The 16,464-nt window shown below is 49.1% G+C and overlaps 1 protein-coding gene and 1 pseudogene across 2 annotated transcripts; one reads left to right on the top strand and one right to left on the bottom strand.

Annotated features, from left to right (window-relative positions):
- Positions 1-2,255: 2,255 nt before the first annotated feature.
- Positions 2,256-4,830, top strand: LOC133917527 (chaperone protein ClpB1-like; annotated as a pseudogene).
- A 649-nt stretch (positions 4,831-5,479) lies between these two features.
- LOC133919041 (transcription factor E2FA-like) lies at positions 5,480-15,419 on the bottom strand. 2 transcript variants are annotated; one of them, XM_062363250.1, is made up of 13 exons: positions 15,019-15,419; positions 13,604-13,784; positions 13,439-13,495; positions 13,171-13,256; positions 12,997-13,085; positions 12,780-12,884; positions 12,629-12,679; positions 12,488-12,536; positions 12,283-12,348; positions 12,116-12,192; positions 11,811-12,039; positions 6,207-6,273; positions 5,480-6,115 (listed from the first exon to the last, which is right to left on the bottom strand). In XM_062363250.1, the coding sequence occupies exons 1-13, from the start codon at positions 15,223-15,225 to the stop codon at positions 5,994-5,996; spliced, it is 1,386 nt and encodes a 461-aa protein (XP_062219234.1). In that variant the 5' UTR covers positions 15,226-15,419; the 3' UTR covers positions 5,480-5,993. The 2 variants fall into 2 exon arrangements, with proteins under 2 accessions (XP_062219234.1, XP_062219233.1); XM_062363249.1 differs by having other exon boundaries at positions 5,480-6,118; positions 15,019-15,413.
- Between the last annotated feature and the right edge of the window lie 1,045 nt (positions 15,420-16,464).

Here is a 16,464-nt window from a genome sequence, read left to right as displayed (position 1 = left end):
GAGGAATTATCCATTCCTTGCAACATTCCACATAAGGCTAAAGTAACTTTGGAAGAGAAGGATATATTATTATAAGAGTTGAAAGTGAACCTGTCACAAGCTCTTGACAAAAGGACTGAAAGAGAATTCAAGAACGGGATATGATCTACTTAAAGATGCAACAATATCGACTAAATGCATTTTGTTTCAGGGATCTTTAAAATTGATGTCATAATACTATGGATCATTCTAAATTTTGCAAAAAAAAAATTGGACAGTTATGATACTAATTATTTCTTCCAGATGGATATGGCATTCATCATGTCTTCTATGTTAGTTGAAGAAGCGTCTTGGAGCTAAAGCCCGTACCATTGCCTGATCTACCTCTCGTGACAGCTGATGGAAAAATCAAAACTGAAAATGGGACAAGCTCCTCTCGCGTTCGTCGCTTGCTTCCCCGGACGCTCAGGCGGCTCTCCTGCTCGACTCCGGCGACTTTTCTCCACGGCGTCTGGAACTCACTGATCTTCCTTCCCTTGCCCCCCCCCCCCCTCCCCGCTCCTTCTCTTTCTCCTCGTCGCCCCTTTTGCCTCCTCTCCTGTAGCCCGCCACGCACCTCACGCGCCACCGCTGGGCCTGTGCGCGCTGTTCCGGGATCGTGCATGCCGCCGGGATTGTGTGCGCCGCCTGCTTGAAGCAGTACCGTCAAGCTCGTCTCTCCCCCCAGAGAATCGAACTACAGAGATGGCTAATCCAGGCACGGCCTTGAGGGCGAGCACGCGAGACCATGCATCAGGTGGTGCGGCGAGGTGTGAGCACATGCGACGGAGATCAAGCAGCCGGCGTGGTTAATAACGATTGCAGTCGGCAAGGCACCAATATGAAGACCATGCTACCTGCTCGACGAAATGCGCTAGTGCAAGAACATGCACAAATTTGATTGATTTTTCTTCCTGGTTACTTTTTGAATTTTTGCTTGCATTGCATTCTGATTATTCTTCCAATTTCTACGAATTTGTTCCAATTCGGCAAAGCACAGGTCCGGCTGCCAAGCGCGCATCAAGCCGTTTCAGTCGCGGTCGCTACTGTGACAGCCCATCGGACTTGTGTGCGTTCGTGCGCAGCCGCGGCCGCCCCATCGCCCGGGCTCGTGTGCAAGTGGTTGTGCGAGGGCGTCGGTGTCCCTGCACGAAAATTCTGATATGAGCACGTGCGACTTGGGAAGTCACGGCACATTTGTCCGTGTCCGAGTCCGTCATGGACGGTGGCCGGCGAAGGAGGTCTAAGTTAGGGTTAAATTTAGTATTTAGGGTTTGGAGTTTCGATGGATCTAGAGGGAGGTCCGGGGGTGATGATCGGCGAGGCTAAGGCTGCAGGCGGGAGGGTGATTAAAGTCGGGCGGCGAGGGCGCCACCGGCCGAGTGGTGGAGGACCTTCGGTGGGCGGTGTTGGCGGCGGGGGCAAGGACCGGGTCAGGTTAGCGGAGGGTGGGGCGGGGTGGCGACGGTGGGAGGACAGGGGCGCGGTGTGGCGGTGGGGCGCCGCCGGCGACAGGTGGTGGAAGCGGGGGACTTAACAAAGGGGCGCCGTTGATGTCGGCGAAGGTGGAGGCAAATTGGCAGGGGAGGTGGCGGATGGTCGTTGGAGGTGAGGAAGGAGGCAAACTGAGCGTGCTCACACCTTTATCATTTTCTTGTAAAAAATCACACGTCAACGCCCGTGTTAACACATGCGTGAAATAGAACAACTCATCCCTGCGGCACCAGCTCACGCACACCTCGCTGCACGCAGGCGCTCCATTGCCGCCCGGTGTGTGTGTGCCTATTGTAACGTCCACCGGAGTACAGGTTGTCTGCTCAAAGGCAGGGGAGAGCAGGGGAGTTGGAGCTATTGAGCTGGTGGTGTTGCCGCCTGTGTTGGTTCATGAAGACAGGCTCAAGAAGAACATGCGACCAGTGTAATCTGCACACAAACACGAGTGTCAAAATCCGACTCGGATTTAGATATTCAATTCGAAAAAAGATTAAATACGTAAAATACAACTTAGAATCCAACACGGATATCAAAATCAAATGTCCAATTCGGAAAAAAAAAATTAAACATGGACATCCCGTAACACTGCATGTGACAGCTCCCCATTTTCTCCCGTCGGGCTTGGGATTAATCCCAACGTGGATTGGGTTGGATGGTGGGCGTGGAATCAACCCAATCCAATCCACGAATGGGTGAAATCTCCCACGAAACACTTTACACAGTTGCCAAACAAACTCTGGTTGGATTTTATTGCTACCTGTTGGCTGTCAGTTCCAATAGAAGGGAAGGAAGCAATTGTTGGCCTTGACCATATTGCACAAGTAGGCATCCTTACTCATATTTGTTTAAACTATTTCTATTCTTTCAACATGACGTACTTGTTATGTCCCCATGCTGTTTGAAGGTTGTGAGCCGATGCACTGGCATTCCTGTCACCACACTTGATCAAGGGGAGAAGGAAATGTTAATCAGTCTAGCTGACAGATTGCACGAGCGGGTTGTTGGCCAGAATGAAGCGGTGAATTTGGTTGCGCAGGCGGTTTTGCGATCACGGGCCGGCCTTGATCAGCGTGGCCAACCCGTAGGCTCTTTCCTCTTTCTGGGTTCGACTGGTGTTGGAAAGACGGAGTTTGCGAAAGCTCTTGCCGAGCAGCTCTTTGACGGTGAGAAGATGCTAGTCCGCTTTGGCATGTCTGAATATGTTGGGGCTGGATCTGTGTTGCGTCTCATTGGAGCAACTCCAAGGTTTTGCTTACTGCTTTCACTCTTGCTACTGAACTTCACATTTTCAGACATGTTAAAGCTATCATGGCCATGAAGATGGTGGCCAGGTTACTGAGAAAGTCCGAAGGCGCCCATACAGTGTCATCCTTTTCGATGAGGTGCAGAAGGGAGATCCCAGAGTGTTCAATGTTTTCCTTCAGCTCCTTGACGATGATTTGTTGACCGATGGCAAAGGCCGAACCGTGGATTTCAAGAATACCATCACCATCATGACCTCAAACCTGGGAGCAGAGAACTTAGCAGCGGCAATGAGCGGCGAGAAAACGATGGAAGTTGTGCGTGACCTTGTCATGGAAGAGGTTTGCGAATGCCAAGTGTCACGGACTGGGCTTGGGCCGGACTGCGGGCTGGATGGCAATGAACCGGTGTGAGCTCACCCTGGCTAGGATGTCAATGGGACCCGATCTCCGATTCCCCGCGGGGAATTCCTCTATTAAGGACGGGAATAGGGAGATTTCGTCACCCGCGAACTCACATGGGGACGGGGACGGAAAGGCGCTCCCCGTCCCCGCTCCTCGCTATATCCTTGATATCACATATATACATATTTTTCTGAGTATATAAATGTATAAATATTACATTATGTAGAGTAAATAATAAATTACTCTTATTCTTTTTTTCTAACCTACGATATTTAATCAATCTTGTATTAATTACCCTCATATATATCAAAAAATTACTTATTTATACAATGTACATATTGTTAATATATAAAAATAATCAAATATCATTCAATTTTACATCCCATTAGAGATCTGATCCCCGCAAATTTTCTGCGGGGATGGAGATAGGAGAAATCTTTCCCCCGATAGTTAAATGGGAATAGAGATGAAAAAGCATTTCCCGACGGAGATTGGCCCCGTTGGCATATATGCGTGAGGCATCGGTCAACAGGAAACGATCGAAGAACATTTACACAAGACAGTCTTCTTTCTCCCCGGCTTCTTCCTCTTCTGAGCGATCTCCACTCCGCTCCTTCTTCCTCTCTGATCCCCAACCCCAATCCCCTGCTACTCTCTAGTGTCTTCTTCTTCCAGCCCCCCCCCCCCTCCCCATAACCTCTCTCTCTCTCTCCTTTCCTTGTACTGCTATACCTGTATTTGGACCTCACACTTGCAATAGATCATCTGTTGGAGGATTTTGGTGTTGATTTGTGAGTTGTTCCATTGTCCATTGAGTAAGGATTGTGACACCAAGCTACCTCTGTAGAGATTGCACGCGCGCAGTTGCCACTCTCTGGTTGTCATATAGTATTGCGTCGTCTGTGCAGGTTCAGAAATACTTCAAGCCTGAGTTCCTCAACAGGCTGAGTGAGACCGTATATTCGAGCCGCTCTCGCACGACAAGCTAAAGGAGGTCGTGAAAACTCAGATGAAGAGCATCGTCGCCGGCGTAGCTGACAAGGGCATCTCGCTGTCCGCGAGTGATGTTATGTTGTCGGAATCATACAACCCACATTAAGTGCAGTTCCATTGCATGATCAGACTACCAATTTTTGACTAACCGGGATACGTTTATTTTGTTTTTTCAGTAGATTTTATATCAGTTTGTATGTTTGGTAACAAACCATAATTTGCGTCTTGCAGATGTACGTCGCGAGGCCCAAAAGGAGGTGGGTGCAGAAGGACGGGATGACAAAGCTCTCGCAGATGAATCAAGGGAGAAGTCGACGCGGGCTCGACCATCTCCGTGGACGCCACGGACGACAAGTAGGCGCTGAACTGTGAAGTGACGAAGAAGCAGCAGCAGGAGCCGCAGCAGGTAGTGGCTCCGCGAGGCAAGAGGCTTGTCTTGGATCTTCTTAGCGACTCCAATGACGACGACGTGGTGGAGGTTGCTCCCATGGCAAAGAAGCTGAAGGTGTAGAGATCGGCAGCAGCTGGCAAGTGGACAAGCTGCCATCTGTAATCATTGAGGTTTTCTTTGATTTTCTTCCCTAGGAGTACTAGTGTGCTCTTGCTCCGAGCTCCAATGCACTTCCCTAGGACTTGTTGGAAGACTATACACACGCACGTTGGTGAACTATTTCCCCTTTTTTTTGGACACGAACAATGGTTAACTCTTTTACTTGCATGGTTTAGTTTCTTTTGGAGTCTTGAACTATTGATACCATGTTAACAGTTAAGGGCGCGTTTGGTTGAGATTCGGATTCTCGAAGAAATGTTTCTCGAACGTAGGTGATTCTGAGAATCAGATAAACGTCTCTGAGGCTGTTTCACTCGTTTCAGAGAATCACCTCGCCGTTTGGTTGCGAGAAACTGAAATCGGTCTAGAATCGGAGGTGATTCTCGCAACCAAACGTGGCCTAAATGGTGCTCCGTTTCAGCCTGGATGCTGTGTCCAGGGGTCAACCTCAAGCATACTCGTGGGCAGCACCGAGCTGCTTGTGTGCTTGCGCCTTCAGATAGTTTATGCCTTCGCTTTTGTGCAGAACCAGCAGGATGCTATTAATCCAGTTGCTGCTTTCTCGAATTCTAGCTCACACAAACCAACACAGCCATCTACTCAAGCCGTTGGATATTTCTCTTGGTTGGCCAGCACGAGAGTGCAGGGGAAGCGTTGGTCACAGCCACGAGAGTGCACGGCCCTCTCGGTGATCTGCACCTTGCAGCTGCCGGAGAAGTTGAAAAAGTCTTGGACTCGCTGGCGAGAGGGGCGGGAGAAACTCCTCTTAGGGTAAGGGTATGAAACACTTGTACAGAGATTTCTGCCTTACATTGATATCTCACCCATTGTTTTTGTTACACCATTTGTAGCCATGTTTACACAGTTTGTTAGCATTTCTCAACGAAACCCTACAAGGCCACTAATGCCTGCCTTGTAAGACAACACTGGTTCGGTAAGCAAATGGAGCAGTGGCTGAATGAGCAGGGCAGCGGATTCGCAAAGGAAGCAGCGCCACAATGTCTGCTCAACTGAAGCAAGGCACATAAATAAACTGAGCGGCTAACTGTTAACTTACTCAGTTGGCACCACCGGTCTCCACAACAGAATCTGAAGTTCTGAACTGCTGCCCTGACTTCCCTACAGAAGATGTGGATCCTAATGACGATCGCTTGGCTCTTATGTTGCAAAGAGCATTTGCCTTAGCAAAACCGAATCCATTTCTTCGCTCCAGAAACTTCTCATTCAGAACATCGCTCCAGGCATTTCACAAGCCACGGTTTTGCTTTTGCACATGAGAAGCAACCATGATCTTATGGTTTCTCCATGTTTAGAACCTGCATCTGTGGAGCACCAACTGCAAGCGGCTGCTTGTTTTGGGCACGCGGGGTGCCAACTTCTTCGGATAAAAAATCAATCTGATCCCACTGCACTTCTGCTATTTTCCATGTTAAGTACTTCAAATATTAAATAAAGCTACTTACAGATGACTCTAAACAAGCTTAATGAACAATTATAAAGGATACGTTCTGTTTTCCACATATCAGTAATGCTAACATCCCCCTCTGTTAGAAGCCAGTAATCCGCGTCCGTCTGCAAAATTTGTGTAGGATCGAAGTCAGAAAAGATAGTGGCATAGTGCAACTACTTTAATACTTTATAATTTTATACACACAAAGATTTGCATTTATTAGTCCTCAGAAAAGCAGATCAGGAGTTCATAGATGCGTGCATAATGTTGTATTATTTGATATGATGTGATTTGAATGTAATTTCAGAGGGGCACTGTTATGATTGGCCAGACCTATCAACGAAGTCACAAACGCCAACACGGCTGAAGGTTTCCGCTGGCTGGCGGGAAGATCAGGGACTCCAGATAGGATAGATAACTTGATTAGTTAGGCAGTTTAGGGATTCCTTTGGGTTGTTAGGATATTTAGTTCTCCAATTCAGCTACAAATAGTAAGGCTTGTATCAACCGAATCAAGCAAGAAGAAATACAGAACTTCCTTGTTTCCTCTCGTTTTCCATCTCTCCCTCTCTCGTTCGTCTTCGGCGACGCGGCAATTTTGCTACGGCGTCTGGCCGTCAGTTCAAGCCCCAACCGCCGATCCACCATCGGTATCCCCTACGCCAGAACTCCGGTTCCAACAATCTGGTATCAGAGATGCCTGGTTCCTGTGATGAAGAGGCCTCTGTATCCACAGTGCAGGCGCAGACTCAAGCCATGGAAGCCATGACCACGATGATGGTCGATCTGAAGAAGCAATTAGCGGACATGACGTTGCAGATATCAACCATGTCCTCTCGCATCAACATCATAGAGCAGCGTCCTTCCACCACTTCTGAGCACAACACTCCTACCGCCATGGTAGCGCCGCCCTCGACATCAACACCAGCAGTCACCACCGCCCCACCCCACAACGTTCCACCATTGGGCATGCTTCCACCACAACTACCAAACGTCACTTCCGTTCCCATCCATCAAATCCAGCCTCACCTTCACCAATTCCCACCAACATCACTGCTCCACCACCCATAGGCGCCGCCAATAGCGTTCCCCGGTTCGACAAACTCGAATTCCCCACATTTGACGGCAAGGAAGATCCGCTCGGATGGCTCAATCGTTGTGAGCAGTTCCTTCGCGGCCAACACACCTGGGAAGCAGACAAGGCCTAGCTGGCCTCCTATCATCTCACCGGCATAGCGCAACATTGGTACTTCATGCTCGAGCGCGACATGGGCACGCCGGCATGGGAGTGTTTCAAAAACTTCTGCAATCAGCGCTTCGGGCTGCCTCTCCGGAGCAACCCGCTCAGCAAGCTAGCTCGGTTCCAGTTCCAGGGCACAGTCGAAGCATATCAACAGAAGTTCCTGGAGCTCCTGTGCCGCGCTAATCACCTGTCCCTGATGCAACAGGTGTAGCTGTTCACTGCAGGACTACCGGATCGTGTGCGCATCAATGTAGAACTCCATGGCCCTCACGATCTCCAGATGGCCATAAGCGTCATGCGTGCGTACGAGCGCCGGACTCAGGCTCTGGACGGCACCGCACCACAACATCCGAGCCGACCTTCGCCACGCCAGCCAGGCCGTATTTCCACCCCCATCCCGTTCGTGCCCAAGTCAATGACAGCGACTCCGACAACGACCACACCAGGTGCCCCTTCGTCGACGCCTCCGTGCCAATTCTGCCGCCTCACGCCAGCGGAGCTTACCGAGCGCCGAAAATAGGGCCTCTTTATAATTATGATGAGCAATACGTGTGTGGTCATTGGTGTCAGCGCTTGTTCTATATTGAGGTCTCGAACTACGATAACAAAGATGACCAGGACCCGCCATCGCAGAGGATACCGACACCCCAGTGGTCTCCCTCCATGCGCTAACGGGGATCCGCGTAACGGACACCATGCAGCTTCATGGGGTCATCAATGGCCACAGGCTCGTCGTCCTCCTCGACTCGGGGTCCCACCCATAATTTCATCAACCATGCCGTCGCCCAGCTCGTCAACATCAACCTCGCGCCACACTTGGGTCTGCACGTAGCGGTGGCGAACGGCGACAAGGTGCAATGCAATGGCGTCTGTCGCAGTGTCAACATGCGTATCGATCTGGAGGGCTTCACGATCCACTGCTACTCCATTCCCTTGGGAGGCTACGATCTCGTTCTCGGGGGTCCAATTCCTCCGCACGTTGGGGTCGATATTGTGGGACTTCGAAGATCTGTGCATGGCATTTTGGCGTGGCGACCGTCGGGTGTTCTGGAAAGGATTGGGCTCCCCTCGCCACGACGTTGGACCCTTGGTAGTGCGCGCCACGAGCACGCCGCTAATGGACCAGTTACTAGAGACATTTGACAACCTCTTCGCCGAGCTCGTCAGCTTACCACCAGCGCGTTCTTGCGACCACAGAATCCACCTCCTCCCCGGCACCGCACCAGTTGCAGTTCGCCCATATAGATACCCCCAGCTGCAAAAGGACGAGCTCGAGAAGCAGTGCGCCGCCATGCTCGACCAGGGCATCATCCGCCCGAGTTCCTCTGCGTTTTCAGCTCCGGTCCTGTTAGTCAAGAAACATGACAACACATGGAGATTTTGCGTGGATTACCAGGCACTCAATGACAAGACGGTGAAAGACAAATTCCCGATTCCGGTGGTCGATGAGCTTCTAGATGAACTTCATGGCGCCTGCTACTTCACAAAGCTGGACCTTCGCTCGGGCTATCACCAAGTTCATGTCCACCCGGACGACGTGGAGAAAACTGCTTTTCGCACTCACCATGGCCATTTCGAGTTCTTGGTGATGCCCTTTGGTGTGACGAACGCGCCCGCAACCTTTCAAGGCCTAATGAACAATGTGCTCCGCTCCCTGTTGCGCCGGTTTGTCCTCGTATTCTTCGATGACATACTGATTTATAGCTCGTCATGGTCTGATCACTTGCAGCATGTCAAAGCGATCCTGGAGATTTTGCGTGCCAACTCCCTCTTCATCAAACGCTCCAAATGCACGTTTAGGTCCAGCTCCGTCGCATACCTCGGCCATATCATATCGGTTGATGGTGTCACAATGGACGGCGACAAGGTGGAGGCAGTGGCAACATGGCCAGTGCCCCATTCTGTTCGGGGTCTACGCGGATTCTTGGGTCTTGCGGGCTACTACCGCAAATTCATCCAGGATTTTGGCATAATCGCGGCACCGCTCACCAAATTGCTCAAAAAGGAGGGTTTCCAGTGGACGGCCGAGGCTGACACGGCATTCCAAGCTCTCAAGAACGCTCTGTCAGCGGCACCCGTGCTCCAGCTTCCGGCCTTTGACAAGGTGTTTGTGGTGGACTGCGACGCATCGAGGTCAAGATTCGGCGCCGTGCTTCACCAAGGCTCCGGACCACTGGCCTTCTTCAGCCGGCCGTTTGCAGCACGCCACATCAAGCTCGCCGCCTACGAACGAGAGTTGATTGGACTGGTCCAAGCAGTACGACATTGGCGTCCTTATCTCTAGGGTCGCCGCTTCACCGTTCGCACTGATCACTATAGCTTGAAGTTCATGTTGGACAACGCCTGTCGACCATTCCTCAGCACCAGTGGATTAGCAAATTGTTTGGCTTCGATTTCACGGTGGAGTACCGGCCTAGGCGTTTGAACACAAAAGCGGATGCTCTGTCTCGCCGAGACTCTGAAGACGGCGCTCTGCTAGCTCTCTCCGAGCCGACGTTCCAACTCTACGACGACTTACGCCGAGAGGTCGACACCAACACTGACATGCGCAGTGCACGCGAACAGATCCTTACCGGTGACCGCACGACGCCCTGGAGTGTTCAGGATGGCCTTGTCTTGCACGACTGCCGGATTTTTGTGGCTGCATCGTCATCATTGGTCCCAGCTCTACTCCAACCTTCCCACACCGCTGGACATGAAGGAATTCAAAAAACATTACGTCGCTTGCGTGCAGACTTCCACATTCCAGGTGATCGCGCCCTTGTCCGCGACTTTGTGCGGTCTTGCGTCACATGCCAACGCAACAAGACAGAGACTCTTCACCCGGCCGGTCTCCTGCAGCCGCTCCCCGTTCCCTTGCAGGTGTGGGCCGACATATCGCTTGATTTCATCGAAAGCCTTCCCAAGGTGCATGGCAAATCCGTCATCCTCACGGTGGTGGACAGATTCTCCAAATATGCGCATTTCATCGTGCTCGGGCACCCGTACACAGCGACTGCAGTGGCGCGTGCGTTCTTCGACGACATTGTCCGCCTGCACGGGTTTCCGACCTCCATAGTGAGCGACCGGGATCCCATTTTCACCAGCCACTTCTGGCGCGATTAGTTCAAGATGGTCGGCGTCCAACTCTGAATGAGTACGGCATTCCACCCGCAGACAGACGGCCAGTCGGAGGTCGTAAACAAAACCATCGCCATGTACTTGCGTTGCATCACCGGGGACAGACCACGGGAATGGCTGAAGTGGCTTCCATGGGCGGAATACTGCTACAACACATCCTTCCATTCAGCCCTGCGCACCACGCCCTTCCGAGTGGTCTACAGCCGTGAATCACTGACGCTCGTTCCGTTTACGCCCGGTACAGCCCGAACTGGCACGGTAGAGATGTGGCGCGAGCGTGATGCTTTCCTCGCTGAAGTCCAGGACAGACTGCTCCAGGCGCAACAATATGCCAAAAGGTACTACGACAACCATCACCGTGAATTGGAATTCACCGTCGGCGACTGGGTCTGGCTCCGCCTCCTTCATCGACCGGCACTCTCGTTGGTCGACAAACCTACAGGGAAGCTCGGACCCCGTTACGCAGGACCTTTTCAGGTGGCGGCTCATGTCGGTAAGGTGGCTTATCGATTGCATCTGCCAGTGGGGGCTCGACTCCACGATGTCTTTCATGTTGGGCTCCTCAAGCCATTCCATGCATCACCGCCTTCGGGACCGCCGGCCTTGCCGCACATGGAGAATGGACGACTGCTGCCGATACCAGAGCGCGTTCTGCGTGAGAGCCTTCGCCGTGGTGTGGCATGTCCTTGTTCAGTGGAGGGGCTCGGACGACGCCAACGCGACATGGGAGCCGATCGATACGTTTCGACAGTCCTACCCGGAAGTGCAACTCGAGGACGAGCTGTTCCAGGAGGAGGGGAGAGATGTTATGATTGGCCAGACCTATCAACGACGTCACAAACGCCAACGTGGCTAAATGTTTCCGCTGGCTGGCGAGAAGATCAGGGACTCCAGATAGGATAGATAACTTGATTAGTTAGGCAATTTAGGGATTCCTTTGGGTTGTTAGGATATTTAGTTCTCCAATTCAGCTACAAATAGCAAGGCTTGTATCAACCGAATCAAGCAAGAAGAAATACAGAACTTCCTTGTTTCCTCTCGTTTTCTCTCTCTCTCTCTCTCTCTCTCTCTCTCTCTCTCTCTCTCAGTCTCTCGTTCGTCTTCGGCGACGCGGCAACTTCGCTACAGCGCCTGGCCGTCAGTTCAAGCCCCGGCCGCCGATCCACCATCGGTATCCCCTACGCCAGAACTCCGGTTCCAACGGGCACATTGAAAATGATAACCGTATCATATCATTTAAATTTTCTGAACACGGCAGGGGGACAAAAGTAAAAAAAAAACAAAAATCTGACTTACATCAACATCTGAAGGAATAATCCTTGTCATCCCTCCAAATTCATGCAAAGCACAAGGATCTAGGGGAGTCTTCTGGCTGTGCTGAACATTTTGAACCACATCCATTGATGTGCAACTTTGTCCAGCATTTGTTGTGTTGAAATCTTCAACAGGTTGGTTTCTAGGCACATTTGCTTGCCTTCCGGATGTTGCAACACCACCCAATTCCTCAATTTTCTCATCAAATTGACTATCATTACAACAAGGTTTTAATTAGGTAAAATTCTGTCCAAATATTAAACTTAACAGGAGGAATACAATGTTACCTCACTAAGTAAACATCTATTGGGCCCATTGTACTTCTTAACACGATTCTATATCTCCTCTGGAGATAATCGCCAGCCTGCATATGCAGCAGAAACATGCAAAGAGTCATGAATCTGATCAGTCATTTATTTCTGTATGTAACACTCATTAATTTACTGCTTCCTACCTCATCTGGATCCGGAACTTCGAGTGTAGTACCATGAGGTGCTTTTATTGCAATTAGTGTTTCATTCTGCAGAACAGAAACATACATTAACTGCCAGTCTACCATACATAATTACTTCAACAGAAATAATTTAGTTAAACACAGTGGTTAATCTTCAAGGCACAAGAATATTACATTGTACAACCATGTAAGTAGAGTATCAGACCTGAAAGCAGGGTAATCCCTTGATATCATCTTCAGTCACATAGAGCCACCTAATAGAGAAGTGAAAATTGGAGGTTGTATTAAACAAAGACATCCTAGCATAACACTGCATGGGAAACAAAGACAAGTGAAATATAATTACCTTTGATTATTTTCATCTTCAGTTAGTCCCCTTAGTTTTTCGCGCATATCACTGCATGGGAAACAAACAACCAAATTATATCCTGTTTTTGTTAGGAACTGTAACATAGCAGAGAGCAAGGTCTGCAGAGAAGCATGCATTAGCTACCAACCTTATGCGCTCATCTAAAGCTTGCTCCTGCAAACTAAGATTTTCAACTTCTGCCTGCAAAGCAGAAATACCATTATCTAACTCCACGCCTGAATCATCGAGGCCCCTGTAGTGTCACACGAGATTAGCACCATAAAGTAGGAATGCAAGGGTTAAAGAAATAAGATTGACATCATGACACAGGAAGACAAGGGTTAAACAAAGATGGGTATGATTACTTCCAACGGATTCTGTTTTTAAGTGTCTTTTCTATTAGTCCAATTCCTTCAAGGACATTAGTAATGTCATATATGCGCCGCTTTTGAACCTGCATTGTAAGAAAATATGTGAATTGTTAGTGCGTACAACGTGCAAGGAAAAAGATGAAAGCTGGAAATTTAACAATTCGTGACCTCTAGTGCTTCTGCAGCATTATTCAAATCTAGAATACCATCTTGAGCCTGCTTGAGCAAGTTGATGAACTTTTTTGTCAGAAGTCCTGAACAAGGATCAGAAGGATGGATATAAGTAACAGCAAACATTCATAATAGAAAGGGCAATGTATCCAAATCCTGTAAATATCTGAGTTCGCCCCATAGCATATATATGAATGCTGAATTGTTAAACTGTTCAGAAGAAGACAAAATCATAATGATTTTGGGTGTAGATTGTTATCATCACCTAATGAACTGTCATAGCGGCAAGTACCAGCAGGAGTTGGTGGATTGAGTGGTGAACCTGTATATACAAAGATGTGCACGATTAATCTTTTCTTGAATGAAAAAAAAGTAAAAGAAGAGTTCAAAGCAAATGACCATGCATGTCATTTAAGAAGATTCCACTCACCAACATTTGACGTAGGCGTCTGAGGCCCAGCCTTATTGTTCTTAGCTTTTGACTTAGAGGTTTTGACAGCTTTTCCAGAGATTGGAGTGAGCATTGGACTGCCAGTGAATCCAGGGCTGGTAATCATACATTCACTTGACTCAGCAGCATCATTTTCTTCAGATGCAGCTTTTCTCTTCAGCTGCATAAGAGAAAAAGAATAGTTTTACATTTGCCAGTAAGAACTGAAAACAACATCCCAAGAGGGAATATATCGATCAATTATCATCAATGATTTCTGAACTTGCACAAAATGTATCATCTTAAGAATATGTTAAATCCCGAGTTCCTGATGATAGAATGTCATGATGTAATATAGAAAGCATATAAACAACTAAGTCAAACCATAATGCCATTCTTAGTGGCACAGAATCGTTATAGTTCATCAATGTAGTCAACTTAGAACCTACAGTATACAAATGCTGACCCTGCTTTGTCAACTTAAAGAGGATAATGGGAGAAGGTGAAACTATGCCTATTTGTAACTTTGACCTAAAATAAGTGGCCTAGGAGATCCATGCGAAATATCTGACAAAAGAAACAAACATGCCTTGCACTGATTCATTACGAGCTTGCACATGACAAAATCAGGTACACATGCAGAAAGAAACTCAAGTGATTTTCACCATTACTAGAGAAGTTGTGTTGAATAACAGTAATCCCACTAAGTTGTATTCGATATAAACAAGATCCCCGAGGACTGCGTAGACATGTACTGGTGGAAATGAAGTATAAAGCATCTAACATAAGAAATGATCCAATTTTTTTCACAAGGCAAGCTTGCTGAGAGAAGTTTTGAGTGCGAGAGTACATCTAAACGGTGGCACAATAAGTCGTACAGCAAGCTAAATCCTATTCACAGACACACAATATGTTAGCTATTATGGCAATGATTAAGAGGGGATATGTTATCAGCATCTGTTGACCAAGTTTCCCTCTATCCCAGATCTCTTCACGGGCAACAACTACATTGCATATATTCTTACTCCTTGTGACATAAAACTTTCCCTCCATTCCGAATCTCGCTGCAGGGCAACAACTATGTGAGATAAATTATTTCTACTATCGATCCTGGTTACACAGAAACTACAGTTCACGCTTACCTGACATCAAAATAACTGCAAGTACTGAGCATTTAAACTTCCTGACACTAGGAAGACTTTCAGGGAGCTAAAAAATTGGTCAAAATTTCACCCGATTCTACTTAGAACTCGTGTAGTTAAACTCAAATCTATACATAGACACAATGAAACACGGAAAATTTGACCAATAATCTGCTTATTTAAAACATCTCAAGGCACTGTAAGCTGACCCAAAACCAGAAAACACACAAGGGAAACAAATCGGAAGCCCCAGGCCAAGCTGCATCATCTCACCGGCGTCCGGATGACCAGCCCCTCCTCGATATCGCCGCCCCCCGCGCCGACGCCGCCTGATGTAGCGGCGGGGGCCGGCGCGGGGAAGCGGTGGTAGTCGTCGGGTGCGGCGAAGGTCGGCCGCAACGGCGATGCGAAGGCCAGCGGCGGGCGCAGCGACTGCAGGATCTTCTGCGCGGCCGGCGGCCTGCCGCTGCCCCCCGACATGGGGTCCCGCCGCCCCGGCCGGCGACCCCGGATCTCTCGCGATCGCGCGCGGAGGGGCGCCCGGCTCCCGGGAGAGCCGATCGGCGGCGGGGGAGGGCGCGAGGCTCACCGGAGCTAGGGTTCCGGCGGCGGGGCCGGGAGGTGGGGTGGGTGGGTGGGGTTTGCGAGGGAGGAGGGAAAGGGGAATAGGGGAGGGAGAGAGGGAGCGGGGCGGGGAGGAGAGAGAGCGAGCAGAAAACGAGGGAAGCGAACGAGGGTGGAGGGAAATTAAGTAGCGTTGCGTTTGGGGGCTGGATGGAGATGGGACATGGACATGGATGGATTTCGAATGGGCCGTGGAGGGACCGCGAGTTCTACTTCGTGGGCCGAGGACGGCGTACTTTCCTTAATTTGCGCTTCTTTTTACCTGACACTTTGGGTAGCTTTTGGTTTCTACTCGTGTACATCTGGCATAAGAAATGCTTGAATCTAGTTGGGTTCCAGGAATTTCTTGGAATTAAAATTTCAGAAGAATATTTGCAGTGTTGGAATTTTTTTCGGTTGTTTTTGCACATTATTGAATGTTCCCCCTTTTTTAAGAATCAACGTTAAAGTTTCTGCAACGCAAGAATGAAAACAGTTGGTGCCAGGAGTGTCAGTTATAAATCATTCCGTGCTTTGGGAATGTAAAACACAGTCAATTGATTAATGCTTTTTGGTTTAGTTCAGGCCGACCAGCCTACTGGCGGTAGAGAGCTGCTATTGATGCTTGCCGGAGAGGGGATAAGCGTGAGGGATACAAAGAGGCAGGAAACGAGGAAAGAATTGATTAATCAGCAATTCATCGACTTGGACAGATGGAGGAGAACACAAAAGACAAAACATCAGGTTGTGCTCTTTTATTCCTGATGAAGAAGCCCAAGTGACGTTTGCACATAAATGGATGAGAATGCCCATGTTGTTTGGCATTTCCCATCCAATCAACGTGAACAAATGCCTTTTTAGGATGTTTGAGTTGCAATCGGAAAATTTCAGTTTTCCTGAGAGGAGACATTTTCAGAAGCAAAAAGTCAATATTTTAACCCTCACCTCTTGCCTGGTCCGTTTTTCAACCTGAACTCCAAAACCGTTTTCAATGGCACCTCCAACTGTGCGAACTAGATCATCATACCCCCTCGTTTTCCGTAGCGGAAGTGGAAAAATCCCACCTCATCGCAACCATCACGTGGGTGCGCTCCTCTGATGGCAGCGATGGGGGAG

The sequence above is a fragment of the Phragmites australis genome, chromosome 5 (genome assembly GCF_958298935.1).
Source record: "Phragmites australis chromosome 5, lpPhrAust1.1, whole genome shotgun sequence".
Classification (NCBI taxonomy): Eukaryota; Viridiplantae; Streptophyta; class Magnoliopsida; order Poales; family Poaceae; genus Phragmites; species Phragmites australis.
The sequence above is the reverse complement of the archived record's forward strand: the minus strand, read 5'-3'. Positions and strand labels throughout refer to the sequence as shown.

What these genes read in the sequence shown, in the direction of transcription:
- LOC133919041 (XM_062363249.1), bottom strand. Translation starts at nt 15,225, where the DNA reads ATGTCGGGGGGCAGCGGCAGGCCGCCGGCCGCGCAGAAGATCCTGCAG. An exon ending in CCGCTATGACAGTTCATTAG is followed by an intron (nt 13,257 to 13,438) that starts GTGATGATAACA and finishes ATCCTTGTTCAG; the next exon opens with GACTTCTGACAAAAAAGTTC. An exon ending in GCTTTAGATGAGCGCATAAG is followed by an intron (nt 12,680 to 12,779) that starts GTTGGTAGCTAA and finishes TTTCCCATGCAG; the next exon opens with TGATATGCGCGAAAAACTAA.